Source organism: Falco cherrug, chromosome 7 (assembly GCF_023634085.1).
Source record: "Falco cherrug isolate bFalChe1 chromosome 7, bFalChe1.pri, whole genome shotgun sequence".
Taxonomy (NCBI): Eukaryota; Metazoa; Chordata; class Aves; order Falconiformes; family Falconidae; genus Falco; species Falco cherrug.
The window spans coordinates 19,977,434-20,004,005 of record NC_073703.1 but is presented as its reverse complement, the minus strand read 5'-3'; the positions used below and the strand labels follow the sequence as shown (position 1 = coordinate 20,004,005).

At 40.2% G+C, this 26,572-nt stretch overlaps 2 protein-coding genes across 4 annotated transcripts in view; one reads left to right on the top strand and one right to left on the bottom strand.

The window, feature by feature from the left end:
- Window positions 1-1,082: 1,082 nt before the first annotated feature.
- Window positions 1,083-9,135, bottom strand: LARP6 (La ribonucleoprotein 6, translational regulator). The gene is made up of 3 exons (XM_055716484.1): window positions 8,918-9,135; window positions 4,237-4,429; window positions 1,083-3,128 (listed from the first exon to the last, which is right to left on the bottom strand). Exons 1-3 carry the CDS (start codon window positions 9,046-9,048, stop codon window positions 2,058-2,060), a joined length of 1,395 nt encoding a protein of 464 aa, XP_055572459.1. The 5' UTR covers window positions 9,049-9,135; the 3' UTR covers window positions 1,083-2,057.
- A 2,744-nt stretch (window positions 9,136-11,879) lies between these two features.
- The window catches only part of LRRC49 (leucine rich repeat containing 49), a 49,446-nt gene continuing 34,753 nt past the window's right edge, over window positions 11,880-26,572 (top strand). The window contains exons 1-8 of one of the 3 annotated variants that reach the window (XM_055716924.1): window positions 11,880-12,005; window positions 12,774-12,836; window positions 13,399-13,486; window positions 14,189-14,386; window positions 15,920-16,019; window positions 17,023-17,226; window positions 18,803-18,869; window positions 25,291-25,434. In XM_055716924.1, coding sequence (XP_055572899.1) covers window positions 11,952-12,005; window positions 12,774-12,836; window positions 13,399-13,486; window positions 14,189-14,386; window positions 15,920-16,019; window positions 17,023-17,226; window positions 18,803-18,869; window positions 25,291-25,434 — 918 coding nt within the window. In that variant the 5' untranslated portion in view covers window positions 11,880-11,951. Of the gene's footprint in view, window positions 12,006-12,773; window positions 12,837-13,398; window positions 13,487-14,188; window positions 14,387-15,919; window positions 16,020-17,022; window positions 17,227-18,802; window positions 18,870-23,739; window positions 23,822-23,852; window positions 24,766-25,290; window positions 25,435-26,572 lie in introns of those variants that run through there. The other 2 variants (XM_027802762.2, XM_027802763.2) reach the window with 2 other exon arrangements.

Here is a 26,572-nt window from a genome sequence, read left to right as displayed (position 1 = left end):
ACATGTGGAATGTGACATGCTGATGCGTTCATTCCGAGAGCACAGCCCTAATAAATGCTGCTGGTTTCCTTTTTTGCTGCAAGCATACAGGTTCTTAGATTTTTAACATTATGGGTTATTACAAGTAGTTCTCAATATATCCATTTAATTGACTTCGTGCATCTTCAAAATACTGCCTTTCATCAGTGGTAGTACTACCCCCAAACAGTTTTATAATTAAAAATGCTATAATAAAATAAAAATCTTCCCTGATTATAAATGAAACAAGTGTTCTGGATAAATAGTGAAACAGTGCTGTCACATCTAATCCAGTTATGGAATCATCCTTCTGAGGACCACGTACCTATCCTGTCACCTGGGTCCTTGCAGACGTGCTGCTCATTTAAAACCCCACCACTTTGCATTTAACAATATTCATAGTGTCTCAGCTGGTAACAGGAGTCAGGAGGTAACTTGGAAGATTCCATTTCTGTGAAGTAGAAGAATTGGGAATTGATTTGGGTGGCTAAAGAATAATAAGCAGAACGAGGGCATTTCTGTATGCTAGTTGCGAACTGCACGTTACCACAGTTATTTGCGCTGCAGAAGTGTTATGCTTGGAGTGGAATGGAAGTTGGAAAGGATGGGAAGAAGTTTTGGAATGAAGAATCATCGTCTTATTAAACTTTTGTCATGCCCACTAGGAGCCAAAATCTTCCCTCCCTACTGCCACTAGGATGTTTGGTTTGCAGTATAACTTTTATAAGTCAAACAGCAGAGGTTCCTTCTTTGGCTTCAGTAGGATTATAGTTAATTTTAATTTAAGTGCTTCTTGCTGAGCCTGCTTGTTAAATTCAGAGTTATCAGTGACGTAATCACTGTTTATAATACTGTATAAAAATGACTGTGACATAAAGTCAGAGTAAAGTATCACTGAAATAACCATCAGTAATGGGACAGAGGACTATTTTTTTTTTTCCTCCCTAAACACAGTGGAAACTTCAAGTATCTATTTCTAGAATTGCATATGGTCTAAGATGAGCTTTAAATATCTATTCAGGTGCAGCACAACTGATTTTTAAAGTAAACAAAATAGATCTAGACCCAATTAATATTTTTGTTTTATTTCCACCTGATGATATGAGAGAACACTTACAGAACAGTCTCCAATGCTCACTCTTTATTCACATCACATGAAAATATACGCTTTGGTCCTACTGAGCAATATTGTCTTTGGAGATGTGTGCAGGCCTCGCTGCAGCGTGGGTTTGTCAGAGTTCCTTTTGAGACCAAGTCTTCAAAACCTTTACTCCTTAGGCTTCGACTGGTAACATACCACAGCTTGTTACAGTACACCTGCTAAATTGCAAGTATTTACACACTGCTCTTCAGGATTGTAGCTTTGCAAACAATGTAGTTACACATGAACGATAGATACGCTTGTTTCAATATTTATGTATGTCAAACTAATACATTGAAAAAAATAATAATGCAGGTAAGGCTGTTGCATTAGATAAGTGCATAAGATGGCAGAGAGACTGGTGCATCTATCACGCGAGACGCCCAGGGGGCTGGGGCTGGTCAGACGGGGGAAGAGGAGGCTTGGGGAGGGTATCCTCAATAATTTGTAACCATCTGATGGGAAGGAGTAAAGAAGGTGGAGGTGGGCTCTCCTCAGCGATACCCAGTAACGGAAAGGGGCACAAACTTAAACACAGGGAATTCCACCTGGATGTAAGGAAACACCTTTTAACCGTGTGGGTGGTTGAACATGGGAACAGGTTGCCCAGATGGGTTGGGAAGTCTCTGTCCTCGCAGATACTCCAAACCTGAAGTGACCCGCTGTAGCGGACCCTGCCTGAGCAAAAGAGGTGGACTGGACAATCTCCAGAGATGCCTTCCAACCTCAGTGATTCTGTGAGGAGAATATACAAATATACAAATGATAAAGTTTCTATATGAATACAAAACCTTTTAAAATTAAATACGGACTTAACTCAGTCACTCAAGTGACAATTTTTCACCAGGCTTCAACAAACACAGTTGACTGACTTGTGAGACTGTTTTTAAAGAATCCCTTATTCATTCTTTGTAGCCTTCCTTCTCTCACATCCGCCATGGAACCCTTTAGTGCCGTCAGGCCCCCAAGGCAGCCGCAGCACCCCTACGGGCAGGCCATCTGCATTTTGTATTTTCCGAACCAACATGGGGCTACTGACGGGACTCTTCTCTTGTGTTACAGTTTGAGCTTTTCTTCTCTGTACCCAGGGGCTACCAGAAGGAGTGATACTGCTATCCGAGGAATAATCTGTACACTTCCTTGGAACTTCAGGGCTAGCGCTTGGGTTGAGCTTGCTGCCTGCAGCCAGCGGAGACTTTTTGATTACTTTTCTTGGTGAAGATGGACTGTTCCAAGGACTTGATCTGAGTGACACGTTAGGACTCAAATAGTTGTTTGAGTGAATGACAGGGCTCAAACTACTCATAGTATTTGTTGCAGTACTCCTGCGTCCTGACAGTGGTGATGTAGGATTACTCTCTGGATCAGAAGAGCTATTTGCTGAAGATTCATCACCAACAAACTGAAGTTCCTCAACTCTCTTATTAAGGGATCCAGCCTTCTTAAGGCTCTTGCTGGTATCTTCATCACGGTTCTTGTCTTTGGGAACTTTTTTCTTTGGAGGTTTCATGCCTATGAGGATGACTTTCATGCCGGTCTCTTTCTTTTCAGCACTCATAAAGTCATGAGCACGTATGGCAGCATCTACTTCTTCAAATTCTATAATTGCACATTCCTGAGTTCCCAGTTGGGTGTACCGATTGCTGATCCTCTTGATATCAGGTGGTAGATCTCTACCAGGCTTGAGAATACGAACTGATGAAATTACACCAAAAGTTACAAAGGCTTTGAGGAGATGTTCCATTATCCTTTCTTGCATGCATCCATTTTCTTGGTTTTTAAGAGCCTGCAGCTCAGAAATCATGTGGATATCATACACCAGTAACATCCTGGTAGGTAGGTTTTCACTTGGAAACACTGGAACTGGATTATTTCTTCTAACCTTTTTGTTATCATCGTTCAGCTCAAGAGTGTCTGAGTACTTCAGGGCATAGGCTGTAGTTCTCCAGTCACGGGTAAGGTGCTTCACCTTGAAGATGCACACAGGTTAAGCAACACAACTGATCAAACCCACTCAAACTAACTACAGAAAGTTTAAGGCAGATGCAGGCTCTAGTCTACAAACGGGGATTTAAGTTTCATGTAGCAGACTTAAAGTGAAAAAGTGAACAGTTTTCCTGCTATGATGGGCATCAGTGAGCTAAAGCTCAATGCCCTGTTGAATCTGGTGAAAATAGGAACTGCCCCTAAATCTCACACTGAAACTCATTACTTTACCTTAAAGCCTGCTCAAGTCATTGATGTTCAGTCATTCCATATCTAGGTCTGAACCATGACCAAAATGCATATGCTGTGGGGTTTATTTTGCAAAATGAGCCAAACAAGTAGTTTTGCCAAGTTTAGGGCTGCACTTTGCTGAACTGATTTTTCCTCCCTCAAAAATGCCTGTTTAAAAAACCTCAAAACGTCTCCATTTCCAAGAAGTGTTTTAAGAGTTCAATCTGTTACCGGTATAATCTGTTTGAAGTGGTCTGCAGAAACTAGGCCTTAACTTCTAGCCTGAATAGTTCTGCAAAACTGTCAGATGTAGAATCTTGACAAAAGTGTTTCTAATGTAATTTTGGAAATCAGTAACATGCACGTATTTACACAGGAGTTCCTAATATAAGAAAAAAAAACCAAAAAACAAAACCCTCCTCCACCTTAGTTACTACATACTTTCTACTACTCTTAATTTTTAGATCTCCATACATTTGCAAAGGTCAGATTCACCATCCCTTCTCAGAGACAGGAAAGTAACTTTACCCAGATTACTTAGCTACTTATGAGTAGCTTATCTAGAAATTAATTTTATCCAGCATCCCATTTACTATGCCCTCCTCTGTCCCAGAATGATAACTTAAACGTGTAGTTGCTTAAAAGCCTATGACTTCCCTACCCAATCATGAGTGAGTTCAGCAATTAGAGTTCTGGATGAGAACAAACCTGTCACATCAAACCCGAATCGACCCCAGAGAGAGACAGATAAAGACGAAGACTGTAAACAGGCCTCTCTAAAATAAATTACTTTCATCTTTCTTGTTTTCAGATTCATCAGGCTAACACAAGGCACTTCAAGGCTTAAAAAGTTAGCTTACCTTCTTAAAAGAAGTGAGGAGTTTAACACTGACATAGCCCATCTTATTTCTTCTCACGTGCTTTAGAAGGAAGGCATCTTTCTCGAGGTTCTCATCTGAGAAGTAATATTCAATCTGTGTTACTAATTTCTGGATCAGGTCATTTTCTGGTGGTTTCCAGTTCTGGTCAGAGTCATCATCATTTTCCCCACCACTGGAAAACAGTTAAATCATTTTATTAACAGATTGTCATATTAGTGGATTCAAATAGTCTTTCGAAATGAAAAGGCATAACTAATATTGATTCCATCTCACAGGTATCGCCCTATCCACCTGAGGCAGGAGGCCAGCTCAGGGGGCGACGCTTTCCAGGCAGCACAAGGAGTGAGTTCCTCAGCTCATGCCGAAAGCTGATCTCAGTGTAGAACAATGAGACATACACACTAGCATCTCGAAAACACTCTGCAACTCAAATCCTACACCAAACCATGGAGTGCAAGTGCACAGGCACTTGGTGCCAGGCACTTGGTGCTGTAACAGGTTCCTGTGGTGACAGTGGTTTATTCTTCAATATGAAGCTATCAAACACAGGCTTGACATTTATGTGCTTCATGAGTGGTGGCATGTACCAGTGAATGAATATTCCAGCTTGATGCAATCGTGATTTCTTGAGCCTCTGCACTGCATGATGCAGGGGCCAGTATCCACGGAGTAAGAAAGACTGGCAGGACTATTGCACTTTTTACAGGTCACTTCCAGAGTGATAGTAACTTAACTAGCAGTTTACCAAGGGGCTTAAATTGGATGCACATTTCAGATTAAGGGCTTTGGTGCAGTAGCAGCTCACGTACCGCAGGAACAGTTCTATATGCACACATAGGCAGGTTGCTATGAAGTCACTCCTATTTCCTCTCTCCCCCTCCCATCACGTTTGTCTAGGCACCTGCGCAAAAATGGAGCCCCACTGAGCATCCTATCCCAAAAAGGTACAGCAACCATGGATTTGAGAGAAACTTCTTACCACATACCCTTACAGCAACACGTTTGTTGCTGAAATGGAAATGACCACTTCAGTTGTTACCTAGCATGGAGGTAAATGGTTCAACCACAGACTACAGCCATAGATGTTGCTGTAAGAACTAAATCTATCTTAAGGCAGTCATTTTTTCTAAAGCTGTTAGTAATCTAGTTTTGCTGTGGGACCATCATGAAAGTTTCTGTTAAAAAAAAATAAATTATCTGCTAAGCTCCCTAGAGCCTATAAATCATGCATTCCTTTGGTCTCCCATGTACCTTAGCAACAAAAAAAAGAGGAGCCACACATTTTTCTAAAATTGTGCTGAATGGCTTGTGCAAAGCTCGTGAAATCATCCAACATGGGAACAGGCATCACGCTGCGGTCCTCCGAGGGCAACCTGGCAGGGAGGATGCAGGCTGTGAATCACCTTGCCTTGTGTCAGTTTTGTCCCAGAGACAAAGTGGAGACTGTGATCTTAACACGGCCCGACACGCTGCCCGTGCCTGGGGACAGGCAGCAGCACTGTACTGCTGAGGGTATTGTTGGGGTCAGTGGGCTCTGGCCGGGAACACACTCCCATGTGTGACAAGTTATAGCAGTTCTCTGAAGCTAATTGAAGCTAACAATTTATTTACTTATTGGAATTGTTCTGGTGATAGGGCAACACATCAGATGAACAGGGATACTGACTCACACAATCCTAGAAGCCTCCTTGTTAAAATCTCCTTAGCCACTTAGTGGGGTGCAGTTCAGAGTGATGATGAGAGGGTGAGAAAAAAAATTTATTTGACAATGCCAGAAGTCGAGGATAATAGATGAAGTTACAATTAAGATATTAAAAAAGATTTAAGGGCCAGCTGTGCGTGCTGGCTTCAGAAGGAAGAAGACACAAGATTATATTTATTTTTCATTCACAATATTCCCTTGCCCCAGTACTTCTCACTTTTCATTCACTACTGATTCAGAACTAGTGTGGGTACAAGAAACTTGGAACATTTCAGCGTTTTTGCATACCCACATATCCTGCTAAGAAAAGCTTACCTTCAATTCAGGATGAAGCTTACATTTTTTTAGTGGATTTATTAGTACAGACATTAGTAGGTATTTGGAAGGTTTGGATGGAAAGAAAACGGAGCATCATGCTTGGGGAAAATAAAAAAATAATGAACTGCATGTTTGCAGAGATCAGTGCCATCCTTACTTGCAGTGTTAACACACTGAACAAGAGTAAAACAGGTCTCATTTCACCTCTCAAATATTAGTCATGGTCTGACCTATACACCATTTCTGTATTTGGCAGATGGTTCAGCATTTACAAAATCCTTAGGGCTCTTACAACAGCCCTCACTAAGTACTGTATGTGGATTCCACCTACAGCAAATGCAGAAATTTGTAACTAGCTCCATATTAATTCATAGTAATATCAACTGGTAGTACCTCTAGGGTTTCAATTCTACTACAAAAGTCGTTGATAAATCAGTGTCAGCACTGACAAAAAAAAAAAAAGCTTAGTTATTCACAACTGTCATTTACTGATTTCTTTATTCAGAGCTTTGTGATGGATGTGCTTGTCAAAACAGGACAGACTGAAAAACAACCTTTTAACATGGTGACTCATCTGGCTATTAGTCACACAAGAAACTAAACATATCTGCACAGAGAACCCATAGATTTGGGGTTTTAAATATCAAAACTCACAAACGATACAGTAAATTGTCTGGACAGAGTCTAACCTTTTGACAAGTTTTCGCCGAGTCTCCAAAAGAATAAGGTATTGTATTAATAAGCACTGTGTGGCAATGTTACTTAACAGCATTAAGTACGATCACTCGCAGGTCTTTTAACAAGAACTAGTGGATATAATACTGCGTGCCTACTAATGGCACGTTGTCACTGCACGCACTGTTAAATTTCAGTTTCTATTGTGAAATGTTATATTTTAGACAGACAACATCATAAAAACATTGACCTTTCAAGCTCAGATTCCTCTTGTGTCTGTCTGCATCCAAAATAAATGTAAGCTGCGCAAGAATAGCTTTCCTGTGTGCATAGGAGAACCACCTGTTTATCAAGAGTCTGACAATTTTTCTGAAGCACCTGGCAGCTAAATGGCTGAGGACTGAATGTCACAAATACTCAGAGATCTCCCAAAGAGCTGTGGTGTCTTGACCACAGGGAAATGGTTTTCATTCCGTAAGTTACCAAACCTAGAGGCTAAGGAAAAAAATCTAAATTGTCTGCTTTTAGCTGGAGAGAGAAATGGCTGATTCCCAGCAGTTTTAGACCATCACTGACAATTTTCCAAATGTCTAGGTCAATAATTTCCTATCCGGTGTTGCGTTCCTGGACATAAATCCTTAGCTAAGGATACATGTCAATGGCAAAAGCATGCATGAACTCCGCTCACCTACTTCTGATGCAGAGCATTTATAGTTCTCTCCATGGCAATACCTCTGGCCTTTCCTGGGTCAGGAAGAGGCCGTTTTCAAAAAGGCAACCTCCACAAGAACTGAATATACATCAGCACTCGCAGCAAACACTTCTGAAGATAGCATCTACTGCAGAGGATTAAATAAGCAGCATTTAAAAGGTAGCTATTACGTGTTAGAAAGCTTGAGAAAATAACCACCCTTTTTTATAGCCCAGGGCTCGAAGCTCTTACGCAAGTAACGCTGTCAAAGAAAAGAAATTTTACAAATGTTCTGTATTTCAGAAATTAGTAATTGGAATGCAACACTGTAGACTGCTGTACACATTTGATTTATAAAAACTTATAAAACAGTCACATATGATTGTGGAAAGGCTAAGCAGACTCAGTTTAAACGTTCCGCTGGTGTCTCGCTATGCTCGCCTCTTGTAGTGCACAGCTGACGATTCTGGCAGCTGCAGAAAACTTCTACTCCCCGTTTGTAATTTAAAATAATGCATTGCAGTTCATTTTGAGTCAGTGCTAGGATATGAAGTCAGAGAATCGATTAGAAACAACTGACCGTCAAACTGAACACCGAATTTCATGCTACTGTGCCTAAACCTTTATGTGACAGTTTATTACTGCATCTGCCGTGTTAGTAGAAGACACAAGGTGAACTACAACTAATGATCTTTGTCTCCCAACAGTTTTCTGGCACAAAAATCCCAGCAGTTCGATGACAAGTAAGGGACTCTGGTAGGCATCAAAGCAACTTCAGGCATCAGGAATAATTCCTACAACTTAATCATTGCACACAGACACTGCTGTTGGCATTATCAAAACGTGACGTATAGAGTGGCTTATAGAGTGGTGGCTTCTTCTGCATTTAAAGGGGTCTTCATTTTTGATTTCACGTCTGGTCACCTTATTTCCAAAGCCACAGCGCAGTCTTAAATCTATTAAAGAAAACCTCAACGGTTCCCTGCGATAAAAGCCGAACGTCAAAGAGCCGCCACCAAAACAAACGCACACCACCCGGCCCCAGAGCCTCCGCTGCAAACGGCGGCGCCAGGGAAATGCGGGGACCCGGCGCTCCCGCTGCGGGGAAGCCACGTCCCGCTCCGCACCTCGGGCGGGGCTGCGGCGCCCACCGGCCCCGCCGGAGCCTCCCGCCCCTCCCGCCGGCGTTGCATCAGCCGCGGCCGCACCGTTCGGGGGGTGCCCGCGGCGGCCCCGCACGGCCCGGGCCCCTCCCGCCGCTCCGGCGGGCTCACCTGGAGCGCCCGCAGCGCCCCGAGTCCTCCTCGCTGCAGCTGCCGCCCGCCGCGCCGCCGCCCTCCGCCGCCTCCGCCCGCACGGGCACCCGGAGCTGCACCGAGCCGCTGCCCGCCGGCCGCTGGGCCATGGCGCTGGGCTCGGGCCCGCCGCGCCTCTCCCGCCGGGGCGGCGGCGCTGCCAGCTCCACGCACCCGCCCCCCCCGGCACGGCACGGCGGCGGGAGGGTCCGGCCCCCCGCCCGCGGCCGCCCAGTTAGCGGCTCTGCCTCGCTGGCGGCCGGGCGGCGACTTTCTGTTAACGGGCACCGACGGGCTCCTCACCCCAGGGCGACGCCCCAGCTTCTCCCCCCGCGGCAGCCCCGGGGGCTGCGGGCTGAGCGCCGTGTTGTGAGAAAAGCACAAGGGTTACGTGTGTTTAAGCGTCAAGGGTGAGAGCTGGAAATAGGAAAACCGAGTGAACAAGGACACGATCGGCTGGCTGTATGTTCTTTCTATAGAGTGCTCCTCTGTAATTCTGCATGGTGTTTCAGTGGAACAAAATCATTCCCCCCCAAGAACTTCCTGAAAGAGGCCCCAGTTCTGAAACGCTCAGGCATTGATTTGAAATTCAGACTGTATTGCAGTGGCCTGTTTCAGCTGCTAAAGCAAAACCAATGTCTGTGTTCTCTTGATCAGAAGTTAAACCGTTTCAATTTACCATGTAAATACTCATCCTTCAGTCAGGCACGATCTTTTGATCATATCCGAACCCAAACTGCTAAATGTAGGTTGGATCTTTAAGTCACCGTTTCAGCCACGACATCCTTATTTTTGTCGTTTACAGTTCATCTGAATTCTACTCCACTATATTGCTCCAATGTTTTCTTTGTAAAACTTTGGATGGGTGAAAACGGAGACTGCATGCAGGAGCCAGTTCTTCTCATCACCGTGACAAACAGTCCTCATGAGTCAGATTTGCTGGCAAGAACACATTAACGGGACTGCCGCTCTGCCCCGGTGGGTTTGGCTTATTTCTCAATGTGCCTTAAGCAATGAAATATTTTGTTTATGAAATATGCTTACATGCATCACTAACCAAATCTCTAGTTCTCTGCTAATGGAACAGCATTTTGTAATAAGTCTTGGGTAGGGCATCACTTTAAGTCCCACATCGGGGGGAGCAGAAATACAAACAGTAAATACACATTCTAGGACAGCGTAAGTACAGGAATTGTGGATCTGATTTTGTATTGAAGTTCATGGTAGTTGTTCTTCTCCCTGGCTAGGAATGAGGTCCAGACCAGTGTGAGCAAAGAATGTGCTACAGCCAACCTAAATGATGTGTGAGAGAGACATTGCAGTTTCACCTTACGACTCCTTCTGTCAAGGGATTTTATAGCGAAGGGCGCTAGATCCGTGACCAGTGGTCACTGCACAGAACTGGCCTTTGGCCTTGTCAATGTTTTGCTCATTTCCTTGAACAGCCCTACTCTCTTTATCATCTAGTGTGCTACAAGTATGTTAACAGTGTTGAGAGAACTAGTGCAGATGAAGACTGATGTAATTTCAGACACCGTGTTGATTAGATCTCCATTGAAACTACCAGGCTAATCTTTCTTTTTCTTTTAATATAGCAATGTTCTGTAATGCTTAACTAGCAGCAGAGATTAAGCAGTATTTGTAACCATGGAAGAACTTAAAACTAAATTAATAATGTAGACAAGTCCTTTAAAGGGGAACCCATATCTCAGCTGAGCTTCTGATAGCCACTTAGGATTATAATCCCATGATTATAAAAAAAAAAACTTTCACAGATTTCATATGGCACATTCACTGTTGGCACAGTATTGTCTACATATCATAAAAAACACGCCCATATTTTATATTTCTCACAAAGCAAGCCATGATTACATCACTTTCCTGTCAACCTTTCAGCAAATGGTAACTAAAAGGATAATCACAGGATGGTCAGGGCTGGAAGGGACCTCAGAGACCACCCAGCCCAACCCCTGCCACAGCAGGGTCCCCTCCAGCAGGCTGCACAGTCACGTCTGGGTGGGTTTGGGATGTCTCCAGGGAAGGAGACTCCACAGCCCCTCTGGCAGCCTGTGCCAGGGCTCTGCCACCCTCCAGGGAAGGAAGTTCTTCCTCACACCCAGCTGGAGCTGCCTGTGTCCCAGTTTGTGCCCGCTGCCCCCTGCCCTGTCGCTGGGCACCACAGCCAAGAGCCTGGCCCCGTCCCCCTGACGCCCCCCTTAAGGTACTTGTACACAAAGCTAAACCCAGAACACAAATGAGGAAGACACCGTGAGGGAATTCACAAGCCCTTCCACACACAGCCAGCCACACCTGCTCTTTTAGCCACTGAGTTCCTCCTTGATGTGTGTAAAATCATCTGCTACTCATCTGCGGGGCTTCTGGGCTTCGAGAGCTGCCCGGGGTCACAGCAAGGGCTGGCCCAGGGCCGGGGTACTGTCCCGGGAGCAGGCGGCACTCCGGGCACACCACACCCCTACCCAGGCTCTCCAAGTCAGATTTTCACGTTTTGTGACAATATGTACCTGCAAGGCAACGTCTTGAGGCAGAGCAGCAACCTGGAAGGTGCGTCCAGCTTCTTGCCTTTCATGCGTTTTCGTACATGGTCACTTGCACTTAGAATTCAGGAAAATACGATTTATTAGTGTAATTGGCTACTGGCGAGGCGGAAGGCGCTCACTTGCGAGGCCCGCTCCCGCGCCTCCCGACCCCCGCGACCCGGCCCCCTGCCTGCGGCCACCCCACCGGACAGCAAGTACCGAGCAGCGCCCCCGGAGCGGGCTGCGGGGGACAGCCGGCCCCAGGGGACAGCCAGCCGCCCGGCCGCGCCGCACTCCACCCCCTAACGGCTCCCGCCACTCGGCACCGCTTCAGCCGGCGGGCGGGGCGCGGGCGAGGCCTGCCGGGAGCGGGCCGGAAGCCGCCGTTGCCCCGGTGACGGCGGAGCGATTTCCGACAGGAGAGGCGGTGGCTGGCGCGGAGGTGTGAGGCGCCGCGGGGGTAGCAGCAGGTTGACATGGTGCCCAGCAAGTGCCGGCCCACCAGGGGCCCTCGGGCCGCGTCTGGCCCGGTAGGTGCTGCAGGGGGCGGGGGGATAGCGGCCGGCAGCCCTTCCCTCCTCAGCCCGCGGTGTGTGTGTGAGGGGACAGGACCGGGGGTGTTCATCCGCTGCGCGAGCCGCGGCCCTCCTCGGAAGGGCGGGCCCGGGGCGGGGTGGTGGCGCCTCAGAGGGCGCGGCCCCGCGGGGCTGTGAGGCGCCGGCCGCGCTGGGCTGGGATGCGTAGCGGGACAGCTCTGCGCGGGCTCTGCGCGGGCGGCGAGGCAGAGGCGGGTGAGGGGAGCGCGGTCCCCGCGCCCCCGCTGGCCTGAGGAGGTTCCCTGGTGTTCGCATGCCGCCCGCTGTGGGCTGGGGAGTGGTTATTTGATTAATATTTCTGTTTGATGAGCTATTTGATTAAATATTTCTGTTAAATGTTTTGATGATTTAGCAGGTAGAGGCTATGTTTTGTCATATAAACCAAATATAAAGACCAGCCCGTTTTGCCTTAAAAAAAAATTACTGTATTTAAGTGTGAACACTTGTTTTCTTCATAATGAGGGTAACACCCCCGTGAAAGCCATGCATTCAGTGATTATTTAAAGCTAAACCCTGACTTTTTTAAGCTAAAAATGATTTGGTGTTAGTGTTGTGAAATGTTCTTCATAAGAGCTTTGAAAAAAAGTTTATTTCTTGGCAGAAAATACCTTTACCGTTTAAAAAAAAAAAAGTGGCATTCAAATTTTGTATTGATGTTTTTGAAAAAAGTAATACTCCCTTTCTTTTTCTTCCAACTTGCAGGTTAATAACTGTGGTCTTCACCTGGTCATCCAGACCTCATCAATAACAGATAAAAGCAAACCAGTAATTATTAGTTTCTTTAATAGCTATATGAATTAATATAGATGTATGGTATAGCCATATTTGTATGCTTTTAGGAAGGGATTGCCTTTTCAGTAGTAATGCATCGACTTCTAATAGAATATTTGATATATCTGATAGTCTTTTGGTAATTTATTTCATCCTACTAAAGATACATACAGTAAAAACATGGGTATGTAATATAACCTACCGTAAGCTTTATGTGTGTGTGTGTGTATGTATGTGATTTCTTATGCTTCCATCTGTACCTCTCTTCCTCCTGTAATTGCAGTATTCCTTATAGGGTGGGTTTTTTTCCTTAAGTTAACTGCAGATTAACTGGTAACTTCCATGTTTTCATTTTGGTTTCCAACAGTGGAACTTTTCAGTCATAGTATCTTAAGAGAATGAATATTCTTTTTATTGAAGCAATTATTTTCATTTTTAAAAACATTTGTGGAGATTCCCCAAGAACTGTAGCTGTTACTAAGGTGGTGTGTGTTTGTATAAAGATGTTATTTGCATTTGAAAACTTTTAACACTTGTCTTAAATATTGTGTTACAGTTTGAATTCAGGATAAATAAAGATCAGTCATCTTTCCACAATAGACTTCTGCAGCATGATCTGGAAAAAAACTATTCGGGAAGGCAAGGTGATACTCTATAGGGTTTGGTTTGTTTGTATCTTTTTATTAACTGAACAGTAAAGAGAGACTGTGTTATGGTTAGAATATGTAAGAGTGACAGCTTTTCCTAATTGGCTACAGTAATTCAATACAATTACTGCTGCATCCCATCCTGAACCTGCTGTCCTGCTACTGCCTGGTACGGATGGCTTTATTTCATCACATTTTACCCCTCATTCTGACCATGGTAGACCGTCCGTTCCTCTACCTAGAAAGCCACAATCTATCAAGTGCCCTACTATACATTCTGTCAGAAGTCGCGCGATTCTCTACTGTAACTTTTTATTGGATGTTCAGTGCTTTAACTTATTTAGACAAAATTAGTTTCTAATTTGGAACCTTGATCTGAAGAGATAGTTTTCCTACTGTGTGCTTTTGCCAGAACAATATTTTGAAAAGCAAGATATTGGTGATATCACTGCTTACTGTGGTGAATCCTGAAGAAGCCTTGAAAAACAATGTTTGCCACACTGCTGCTGCTTGCATGTCATATAAAAACAGTGATTGGTTAGGATAGCAGAGCAGTTTAATTATTATGGCATTTCTTTATTCATTCTGGTAAAAAAATAAAGACCAACAGCTGTTCAGAATGGGTTGATTTTTAGGGATATTATGCAACTTACCGTGGCATAAATGTAAGCCTGCAGTTTGATTTTGTTCCCTGCACAGGAGACCAAAGAGTATTAAGTCCATTGGTGCGTAATAAACAGATATATCTTCCAGTACCATCCAGTCTGACAGAACTTTCTGGTTTGGAGCTGAAGCAGAATACAAGTTCTTTATCAGGATTTGGCGACACTTCTGTTCACACACCTACAAAATCCAGATCCCGACAAAGCAGCCACAGTATTAGTTCACATGCTTCAGGTAACAGTGAAAACTTCTCTTACTAGTTTTTTGTTTTGTTTTAAATGAGTTTCTTACTGAGAAGTTATGACCTGTAATGTGTTGTTTCTGGTTCTCAGAATGTGTGACTGAATAGCAAGTGTTTTCTACTGTTCCCTTTGTGTGTTAAGAGACGTAAATACATCATTGTCGGGAAACCATTAGAAATATTTTCCAAAATATAATACAGGCATTTAAATACAGGCTTTTTGTAAACCTTTCTTTAACACAAAGGGCAGTAATAGAGATCTTTTGCAAGTGTCTCTGGAGGATGACATTAGGGGAAAAAAAAGGTCACTGTACTGCCATCATGTCATGTTTCAGACCAGTTTTTAAGTGTCTGGTCTTACGTTTCTTGGCTTAAAAACCCGAGACACAAGTAATTTAAGACTTTTGCAACAATGTTAATTGATTATTTTTGGTCTCAGTGGTTGGTTTTTTTTTCCTTCACAGTTTTTTTTTTTTTTTAAACTTTGAAGGATACACAGAGAAGGTTGATTGCGCTAGTTTGTTAGAGTAGCTAGTGATAAAATGTTACCAGAGTAGCACTTGACAAGATTCTAAATTGAACAACAAATTGTTTTACTTAAGTAGGTGTCTCTTCTAATGGCATATTTTAGACAATGAGCTTACTCTCTATAGTAGTAAATCAATTATCTTTGTTTATTGAAGAATTAATCCTTTTTCTTTTAACATACTTGATTTATTTGGAGGAAGAGGTGGGGTGGGGAAGGGGGCAAACACATAGAAGTTCAGTCTGTATTTTTGTGGTAGTATTCATGCACGATGATCTATTTTTGACCGGTTTTTTCCAGTGGATCATTTTCCAAATAAGCTAAAGCTTGCAGAATGTATTTGTTAATTTATTTTGTGGGTATTTTTAGTCATCGTCCCTCTTCACCCTTATATTAACAAAATGGGTAAAGATGGATAGCTTTGTAAATACGTTTTAAAGGGCTGCCTGTTTCTTCCTTGATAATGAAGTTAAACGTAATACCAATGATTACTAGGTATTGCATGCAATTACCTTAAAAAGGCTTTGCATTTTGTTTATGGCTCAGTGGGACTTTTTCACTGTTTTGGTGTTTTGGTTTCTAGTTCTATCAACATCTACTTGATCGGTGTCTTTAAATTCATCTTAGAGTTAGATAATACCTTCTTTAAGTTCAGACACTTAAATTGTGAAACAATTATACAGCCTTACCTTAAAACATCATTGCGTAATTCTAATCAAAACAAAAGCATCTACAAAATATCTTCTTACTGCAAATTGTTGATAAAAATCTTTCAGAAGCGAAATAAATGGACGTACTTTGGAAAGAGAATGTAGCGGCATGTAGCTGTAAACAAAAAAAAAAAGGCAGGAAAGAAAACTGATTACTGAATAGGCAAAAAGCACTTTCACATACTGCGTAACTCTTAGGAAGAAAGAATTTTCTGCTTTTATTATCTGTGGCTGATGAAATGATTTTACAAAGAACTAGTTCATATATTCTCTGTATGATTTTCTGATAGATAACACACATTTTGGAAGCAGTTCATCAATAACATTTCCTGTATTGCAACGTACTGCTGAAGAAAAAATACTGAACTCTGACAGACTTACCCTGGAAAGGTGAGAAGGTTATGGAGCACACACCATAGCTCGTGGCTCTTGTATCTGATGGTCTGAAGTGAAGTGTATCCCAGTAATGCCTGTGGTCAACGGTGTAAGTGGTGGGTTTGATTTTGATTTTTTGTGTATGTGTGTTTTTGAGAAAACTGTGTCCAATAGAGAAGTTCTGTATGAGTCCTTGTCATGAATCTATCTGTACAGCAATCATTTCAGGCAGTTAGGGCTTTTCATTGTAAACTAAGGAGCTAGCTTAAGAGTCAAATGTCGTTATTCACATAATCTACAGAAAGAGGCTGTGTCTCCATTAGCTCTAATCTCATGCATTAAGAGTGGTTGTTTTGTTTTTTTTCCCTTAACTAGGACACACACAAAAATTTTATCTGAAAGCCATTTAATGGGAAATATTTATTTATCTGTTTTTGGTGAGAGTATGCTTCATGTAGTCCAAAATATTTTGGCAGGTCAGTGGGACTCTTTATGGAATAATTCTAAAATAAGAATAACTGTGTTCAGCATAACTTCTGTATCTTTTACTTTTCACATTAACACTGTTTCACGTATTTGTTTTTCAAGTGTGAAGTTCTAGAAACAAAAAAAAATAATCACATAGGATACTTTTGAATTCTTATCTAAACAGGCTGCTTATGTGGTATCTGGTAGAAAAACTTAAAAAATTGGCAGGCTGTGTCTGTTGAAATTTTAATTTGGTCACAACCTGAAACTTCTGTGTAGTTCCCATATAACAACAAATCTCTGATTAAGAGGACAGGCTTTCAGAGAATTTTGTAAGCACTTCTACTATATTTTTATGCTTTTTTTTTTTTTTTGGTAACAAGGAGTTACTGCCTTATTTACAGGGTTTAATTAGCAGACCTAATAACTTTAATATTACCATAACATCAAGATACTTTCCTTGGTTCAGTCAGAGTAGGTGAGTAGAAGGTGGGTTACCGATTTGTTACTTCTATGGGTTTTTTTTTATTCTGGTTTTTTTTCTTTCCAGGCAAAAATTGACAGTGTGCCCAGTTATCGATGGGGAAGATCATCTTCGCCTTTTGAATTTCCAACATAACTTTATAACCCGGATCCAAAATATTTCTAATCTGCAGCATCTCATTTTCTTAGATTTGTATGATAATCAAATAGAGGAAATAAGTGGTGTTTCAACTCTGAGATCCCTGAGAGTCCTTTTGTTGGGAAAAAACAGGTAAAAATAATAAAACTAAATTAAAGCACCCTGTTTCTTTATAGTGTAACAACTGTGATCTATCTTTGTTTCTGTGACAGTTTTCAGTTTGTGATGTAGGCTGTGAGACCAGTGAGCTGGTCTCTGACACTAGCTAAGTCTTAGGGGTCCTGCTGAAGAAGCACACAGTTTTTGCTTGTACTGATTTTAATCTTCCTTTCTTACGTAAATTTTAGCAAGTTCTGAAGTATTTTACATGTTTCTGTCTAATCTTGTGTTCTCATTGATTATTAAATATGTATTCTTAGATTTGTGTGGCAATTGGAATTTCTTTTCGCGTCGTGTAAAGTATTTGCTGGTTCTTTATAACCTATAGAAGTTATTTCTGCCCGATACATTTAGCTGGGAAAATATCAGACAGGTGAATCATGGATGTTGTTGCTTATTTATGGATTTTATTCTGCTGGGAGGTACAGCCTGCTAGTTGTATTACTATGTAAAATACAGTTCAAATCGTGTAGCTTTTAATAATTTAATAGCAGTATCTTTGGAATTGCTCGCACATCTAAGGTTGTGCTTTGATTTTGTTCAGTTTCCTTATTTTCCTTTTATTCAGTAAAGGAAGAACTGGTAAACAAACTTCAGTTATGTTCAGATTACAAAGACTGTATCTCCTATTTCAGCCTGTAATCAATAGTGCAGTATGTTACTAGAACTAGTAGCTTTTATATTAACAATCTCACCTGTAGAAATTAATTTTTATTTATAGCAAAATATTGGGGCATGGGTATGATAATTTTAAGGTGCTTTAAGGAATTGCTTTCCAAGTCAAACTACCTTGAGTGCTATGTAGTTTGTTTACATAGAAATATTATTTGTAGGTAATTGGGTATTCATATGGGTAATCATAAATGATTAAAAGTCAGACACAGTTGCTAGTAACTTTTTTTTCAGGTTGATCTGTATGTGATCTTTGATTATTCTTGAAATAAATGCGTAATATACACGATGTTTAATATCATCTGCCAGTAGATGATGCTGTTGAGTATATAATAACCAAGGTTATTGACAGGTTATGGACAAATAGGACATTAAAGGACAGGATGGAAAAGTTTTGAGGTGGTGAAGTTGTACAGAGGGAGAAGAAATACTGCCAAATCCAGAGATACGTATTGTCTAGAAAGGGCTGGTGGCTTTCAGTTGTTCTTTTATTTATTGTGTTCTTCCAACAAACTCTCAAAAGCCTGTGTTGCTACAGTCTTTCTTTAAACTGGTTTGGAGTTAGCTGTTTGCAGTAAGAATGTTTATGTTATTACTTTGGTACCTGGATAGGTTGGTGGTTGACTTTGTTTTCTATTGGTGCAAGTATTTCTTCCCTTTCCATCTTCCTAGAAGAGCCATAGTGACAGTTGGAAAGGAAGGTGATAGTCTAAGGCATAGTCATTCATATTCATTTTTTTGTTACATGCTTCAGAACTTTGTTATTCTGTTACTCTTGGTAGGCAGGAACAAATGGCTAAGTTTTGTATTGGCTGGAAGACAAAAGATACTCTTTGTCTAATATGAAAAATAATTTGTTGTAATTGAAATCTTGCAGAATAAAGAAGATATCAAATCTGGAGAACCTGAAAAATCTTGATGTTTTAGATCTTCATGGAAATCAGGTATAGTACAATAACTTGATTATTTACGTTTCTTATATAGACATCATGCATTTCCCATGTCTTTTACCAAACTATTGCTTTTTGAAAAGGATCTGGTAGCAAAATTTGCAGCTCTTGTAGTCACAGAAATCAGTAAATGAATAAAGGTGGTATGAAGCTATTTTGAATCTTGTCTCTGCTACTTTCAGCATTGTAATTCTGGAAAGTTAGTGGTTAAAATGCTGAGTCAATTGACTGTTCTGTAGGAGCCAGTGCTATTTTACTTATCTCGCATAAGCAGTTGTGACTTAGTTAACATAACACAGTCTTAAAAGTCATAGAAAGGTTTAAGATCCTATTGATGGTTGTATTGTTTCTGCTGTTGGTGATCTTATGAAACCAGATCCCTTGTGTATTTGTAGAAGTCTTAAATTTGTACAGGAAAAAGCCGAATGGGTCTAAGCTCTTGATTGATTCATGCTTCTGGATGGCCTTGTGTTACTTAATGTCTATTTGGTTTCCCAAGTTTGAGATTAAGCAGTCATTTCTGTTTCAAGTGGTGCATAAAACTTTAGTTGTAGTACATATAAGAGGAAAATTCTTGTGTTAATTGGCATGTCAGAAGCAGCATGGAATATTAAGGCCAAGCTGGATATAGTATTTTTTGTAAAATAAATTTAAAACACATGGGACACAAAATGTTCCATAATTGAGCTGTTTAAAACAACATATGGTTATTGTGACTATATAAGACCAATGTGTGAATTTTCTGGATTTCTGTTCTGACAGTTTTGAAGCCTTACTAATTTCTCTGTGTGTGTTCTTTATTGTACAATTGCTTGACAGTGGGAAATAGGAGTGTGGTTTTTTCTTTAAAAAAAAAAAAAGGAAAAAGACAAGCTAGCACTATAATGAGTTTTTGTTATATGTGATGCAGTAAGTTCGTGGCTTCTTTGAATAACATTAGTCCAATATTGTGCACATTGTACTGAAGAAAAATATTACTGTCAGGGTGGCTTGAACATTGGAGGAGGATGCCCAGACAGGTAGTGGGAGCTCCATCCTTGGAGGTGGTCTGAGCCTGCCTGGACACGCTTCTGGGCAGCCTGCTGTAGGTGACCCTGCTCTGAGCAGGGCGAGTGGAAGGGACTATCTCCAGACGTCCCTTCTGACTTCTACTGGTGCTCTGATTCTGTGGCTAGGGGTAATTTAGAATAAACTCACTATCTTTTCTTTTCCTATTTTCTCTTTTTAGTGGTAGGGGAAATAGAAGAAAAAAAAAATAGTAGAGAAGAATTGTTTTGAAGATACTAGTAAAGTGACAGTTCCTTATTGCAAAAATGTCCTCTGTAAAGCCATGAAAAACCTCTTTACTGGATGAATGCGGCAGCTTACTGAGCTGTAATGGGCTGTATAAACATAGTGCTACAGTACTTGCTGAATGGCACTCTGTATTTGGAGTTAGGACAACAGCTGAATTTTCTTCAAATTTGTGAATTTGTCTGTTTTATAGAGTGGTTCATATTTATATGTGTATTAGAACAGTAATCTATTCTATAGCTTTTTGGTTTTATTCTTTGTGTGAATGTAGATAGCAGTTCTTGACTGGGTTTTACCTTTTGAAGTTGCTGTGCCATAGTTAATAGAGGACAAGGGCGCATCACTTGTGGTGCAGACAGTTCTATTAAGGGGAGAATATCTGGTGAGCAGTCTTCGTCACAGTAGAGGGTTAGCTGAATATTTGCTGCTTGCATCCAGTTTTCCTGGGATACAAGTTAACTTGCATTCAGTGATTCTGGTATCACCAGCTTTCTTCTGTAGTCTGGCAGGCAATTCAAGAAGGTGGTTTAACATGTTTGTTAGACTCCAGTAGGTGAGAAGAGTCATGTAAGTAAAATGCTACCATTTAAATGATATTGCCTGACAACAGTTAACATTGTTATGACAATATACTGTGCAATATAAATTGCTACAGTTGTACTTCTGAGTTACAATACAGAACAGAGTTTTCCCCGTAGTTTTGTTTTCATGGTTTGGCTTCTCTGATGTCATTAAATAAAAGCCATAAAATTGAATGTACCAGTAAAGCCTTTTGATGCCTTTTGGCCAGTCACATTACCAGATTTTGAAGTTACCATGACATTGAAGGTGCTCACATATCTGGCAAGAAGAAAGTATTGTTCTTTTAAATACCATTTTTTCCGCTTTATGGTTTGTATATTTTATAGGACATATTTAATGGACATTAAAAAATACTTCAGTATATTATGTGTAATATCCATTACATAATATCTGACTGAATGGTTTTCATTCTTACTTCAGTACTTTAAATTCACGACAGGAATATTTTAAGGTGCTTTCAGTAGTATTTTGTGTGTGTGTGTGTGTGTGTTCAAAGCTATTGTTAATAATGCACGGTATCTCTTCTGTTATCTGTGATCCCAGATGATCACTGAACAATTAAATCTTGTGTACAAGTATGATAAAGGTATTTGAAATGCATTAAACTAATGAAAAACATTACCTGTTTTATTATACACAGTAGTTCTATTGAAGGCAAGAAATCTCAGCAGTCACTCTCAACAGATGCAGAATATAAATCCTCAAATACACTATGTCCACAATATGAACATCATTAATCTTATTTTTCAAAAGTAGTGCTAGAGCCTAGCTAGAAATTACTTACTTCTGTTAATGTTCATAGAGTAGCAGCAGTTAAGAAGAAAGCTAGATTCCTGTTGTAGCCTTAGTCCCTCCCTCCCTCTCTCTTGGGGTGTAAAGCAGTCTTATAGATGGAATACAGATTGTGGTACTTACAAGACTGGAATGTTTACAAGAGGTCAGAGGTGAGGAGAACAGAGGAAAATTTCATTTTTTGTTCACTTTTGGGAAGGTATTTTCGTTTATTTGGGTGCCAGATTTTTCTGATAATACGATTTGGTCTGAACTTTGAGACTTCTGCTTAAGTGAGAAATGTGCTGGGAACTGGATGTGCTTTGTAACATTGAGGTATAGTATTGCACAATGCTTAATGATAAACCTTGGTTTTGTGTTTTTGGTTTTTTGGGTTTTTTTACAAATCAAGCTTTTAAATGCATTACTACTTAAAGGAAATCTCTTCGTATGATAAATATCCAAAAGAAGGTTAAAAAAAAAATCAGTGTAACACCTAATGAAGCACTGCGTTTGCCTGTGCTTTACAAAAAGGACAAAATGTGAATTCCATTGTCATGTTACTACTCTTTGCCTATTTTCCTACATAATTTAGTAAGGCTCTTGATTTTAATACTGCCCAGTAAAAAACTTGTAAGAAAATACAGCACTTTAATAATATTTAATTAAATTTTTAAGTAGAGACTCTGTTTCTATGGCTATTAACATGCTAATATGGACGTATACTATAGCATTCAAAGACCCTGCACATGGTTGTGTGTGTGGTATATTTAAAGGACAACTTAGACTTAATTTTGAATTTATTTATTTTCTTTAATTTATAATTAATTTTATAAATTTATTTTAGTTATAATTAATTTATTTATTTAATTTTTTGATTATTTACTTTTATTAATTAATTGGATTTATTTAATTTATAAATACTATGCTTCCAAGCACTCTGAATAGAGAGAACGCTGATTGTTGGCTTGATCTTTGTTCTCAAGGTAAATAGTATAAAAGATGTATGTTCCATAGAAATCTCTGAAAACCCTTTTATTTTAGATACGGTAAAAATGGACTTTACTGTGTCTGTCTTCCAGTGAACTAGCTCATTAAAGTTGGGTCAAGTTTAACTTGGTTTTCATTCCAACATTATTTAGAATGAAATTTTATTTAGAAATAAATCTTAAAAAGTCATTAGAGGGTTTTTTTTTGTGTTCTGTTTAACTCTGTGAATCATTTTCCTTGCCAAAAGTTCAAGGATATAAGTAAAAGAAAAAAAAAAAAAAGCAACTTGAACTTCTTTTCAGTAATCTCAGAAGTGTGTATTCAAATGTGCAACTCTTGTGCAGTTTAATTATTGATGAGTGATTGTGATGCATAACAATCTTTCCTGAAATGAGTATTTCATAGTTAAGTATTCAAACATACAAGTGAACAAAAGAATAGAATAGTGTTTTTCTTCAGTGTTTACAAGTAAAGCCTTTGACTTGTGGATTTGAAAAAGCAACTAAAAATGGTTAATAATAATTCTTTATTTAGAATTACTAGAGAAGTCATAGGGTTTTTTTGTAAAATAAATATTATTTGAATCCTCTAAAAAGAGGTGATAATGGCTTGTATGTGATCCACACCTAATAGTAGGTACTAAAAGCAGGTAGTTATTCTTAACACTTAGCAAAGTGATAAAGAGTATTTCTATACATTGCTGATGATATCGTCATCTTCCTGATAGTAAAATGCCAGAATTAATATTCTACACTGTGGCACGCTGTAATTCTAGCTAGGCAGACATCTGCAGAGGTCTGTGCTCTTCATGCTAACCATCTGCTCTTGGCTTTGCTTTTACAAGTCTTTGTGTCTAAATATATTGTTCTAAATGGTGGTATTTTCTGATACATTTGCTGTAATGTTTTTGTATCCTGATAGTTTTTATTTTCTGCATATAATACACAAACAGATGGTGCATAATAGTTGAATTAGCAGTTGAATCAAAAGTTGCTTGAAGATGTGATTTAGTTTTGGTTTTGCTGTTGACTTTTGTGTGCTTTTTAATAGAAAAATTGCTGAAGTAATTTTTTTTGGCAGAGTATTTAAGTCATATGTCATAGACTTACATGTACATACACACACATATATATGTATATACATGTGTATATATATGAAAGTTACCAACAACATTATGTGTTCTCAAACCATTAAATAACAGCTACCTTACCTCTTCTCCCATTCCAGGAGCTGCTAGACACTTTCTGGAAACTGGCATGGCCAGACTTGTACTGGTCTAAAGCATCAGAAAGTTCATTATCACTGGGAAGGTGTGTGACACCAGTCGCTATCTTGCTCGTCTGCATCTAAGTGCTGTTGGCAGCTTTGAGGAGGAATAGCGTGCCTGAGTGCAGGGTTTTGAAGGGAGCTTACGGCAGTTCAGCAGATGATCTTTCTAATTGAAGGAATTCATTATACTTCTTAGTAGCTTTGTGCGCTGTATCCTTGGATGCACTGCGGAACCTGGTGAAAGGCGGAAGGCTTCTCCACAGGAAAACCTGCTGCCTTCTTTCTGCCACACAGTATAGGTTTCAGTAAGAATATGGGATATCCCCCTGTGCAGTGGCAGAAATTCATCTTTTCCGTGATATGTTGCTGTATGCAAGTCCTGCCTGCATGTCTGGATAGGTGCTGGAGGACAGATCCCAGACCACTATGATGAGAAATAAATATTTGGATAGAGATCCTTGAGTCGATCACCCTTGAGAAATACAAACAGTAGGAAATGAACCCAGATTGTGTCAACAGAGCAATAATTAATGCCTTTGTAAAACACAGCTGCATTTCTAGAAATCACAAATAAAATTAAGGGGCAGTTGCTGTTATTTTGAATTTATTTTTTTGTCAATATCGCCTGAATCTTTCAAATAGGGTATTAAGTATAAAGAACCTCAGCAGCTGCCTGTTTACTGTAGTTTAGTTGCTTTGTTTGATCCCTCCATTTTCTAATCACAGGAAGCTGTGAGTGGCTGAAGAAGTGCTGGGGGCTGTCAAGCAAATGCGCTGTGTATCCAAACTAAGGATGCTGCTGCTTTCTTTTCTAGCTTTTGAGTCTGTCTTCTGATTCCAGCAATTACCTGCTCGTAAAACTTCCTTACAAGCTCCAATTCTGGAATAATTGCTTTCTTCAGAGGGCTGTGGCTGTTCCTTGCCCTTGACTCACAGCACGTTCCTCTCCTCATGACCTGCTGTAAAGTCTACCTGTGGACCTCCTGTAGGTAGAGCTGTGAATGCTGCTACTGGCTTTTCAGAGGCATGAAGGGAAATCGGTGCAGATTTCTGTGATGATAGGAAGGTACAATGCTGCATATGCTTGTAGCGTAGTGCCAGGAGATTTGGATGTGCGTTTGTGTGCCATTGCAGACAAATTAAGGATCAACCATGCACAAAATTTCAGATTTCGGCATACCACAATATTATCAGTGTTGTCTTAGTTTTACAGTGTCTTTGAAGTTGCTGCTATGGAGCAGTGCAGCCAAAGTAATTTAATTTCTGATAGGAAGGAAGTGTTGACTGATCTTACTGCAGTATGATTAGAAAGGTACTAGTGAAGTGAATACTAGTACTTAATCTCTAGCAGACTGTAGCTTGTTTTCAGCAATTTATGACATGACTATCATGGTTTAGAAATATACACAAGCAGTATGCTATTAAGTTGATTGCTTATGTATACTTAAAAAATGCTACATGTATCTATATAAAACACATGTCCATGTTTATAATTATACCTCTTCCACAGATTACTAAAATGGAAAACATCAGTCATTTGAGTGAACTGAGAGTGTTAAACCTTGCCAGAAACCTGCTAACCATTGTGGAAAACCTTAATGGACTGGATTCACTCACAGAGCTCAACCTTCGTCATAATAAAGTCTCTGCTATAGTAAGGAACAGAACTCTTGTCTTTTTTTCTTTTTTTTTTCTGTTTTTTTAACAAAATGCACTATTAAATCATATCAGCATTTCAGATTTGTGAAACCTTGTGCTTTTCTCTATTGTGTTGCTTATGTTCTGTTACAACACTTGTACAGCAGTTTATTTTTGGTGTTGTTTAAATGTGATCAGTGGAGTTTGACTAGATGACCTTTAAAGGTCCCTTCCAACCCAAATAATCTCTGATGCTATGATGACTTGTAGTGATTCAAGTCTTGGTAACTTATGATAGTTCTTGGGGCGGAGGGTGTTGCAGGGAATATTCTGAAGAAGCTTTGTGGTTCTAACATACAACTTTAGGTACTTCTGTTCTATACAAGTTTGCTTCCTAGAAAAAAAACCCCTCTCTTGATATCTGTAGCTCAGCCAAGCAGTGAGACCATCTTAAATTTCATGTCCTTATGGGTACTTCTAGGGCGAATGCAGAGAAAATAGGTATTGATCTTAAAAGCAGAGTTTTCCAATTTAAGCTTTAACCTAGTATTTTAAGTCTTTATGTTTTAAAAAACAAAGCTTTTCACTTGACAACTTGTGAGTTGTAAGGTATGGCAAGTAGATTATTTGAACAAGCGCTTTTCAAAAATTGTACAGTGTCTACTTAAAGAGCTAGATTATTCTGGCCTTTGTCATTGCTTTAGTTCTTGGTGTCTCCTATCGCTGCTGAGCCTTTCCTTTCTTGAATTTCTGCTACTTGCCATATATGAATTGGTTTTACACTTCAAGAATAAGAAATTTCTGCTCATTGCTGATTCTGTTACTGTACCTTACACCTACGTGAATTTTGTTACCTAGAATTCTTTTCCTTGTTTGTAGCTGCTGCCTTTTCACCCTCTCAGGTGTAGCTCATACTTTCTCCTTGCTTTCTGTTGTCACAAATGGAGAGTCAGCAAGAAATTTAAATTAATGAGTTACAGGCTGGGACTCTGTGCTGTATCTCAATGTTTTCGTGTTTAGTGGCCAGAGACACTGTTTCAGAAGGTGATGTTCTGTACAAGGAATCACATTATTTTGCGTAAGTGTGGGGTCTGTGTGTTTTTGGTTTTGGTTGTGTGGTTTTTTTTTTTAACCCTGGTTAAATTCTTGTGGAA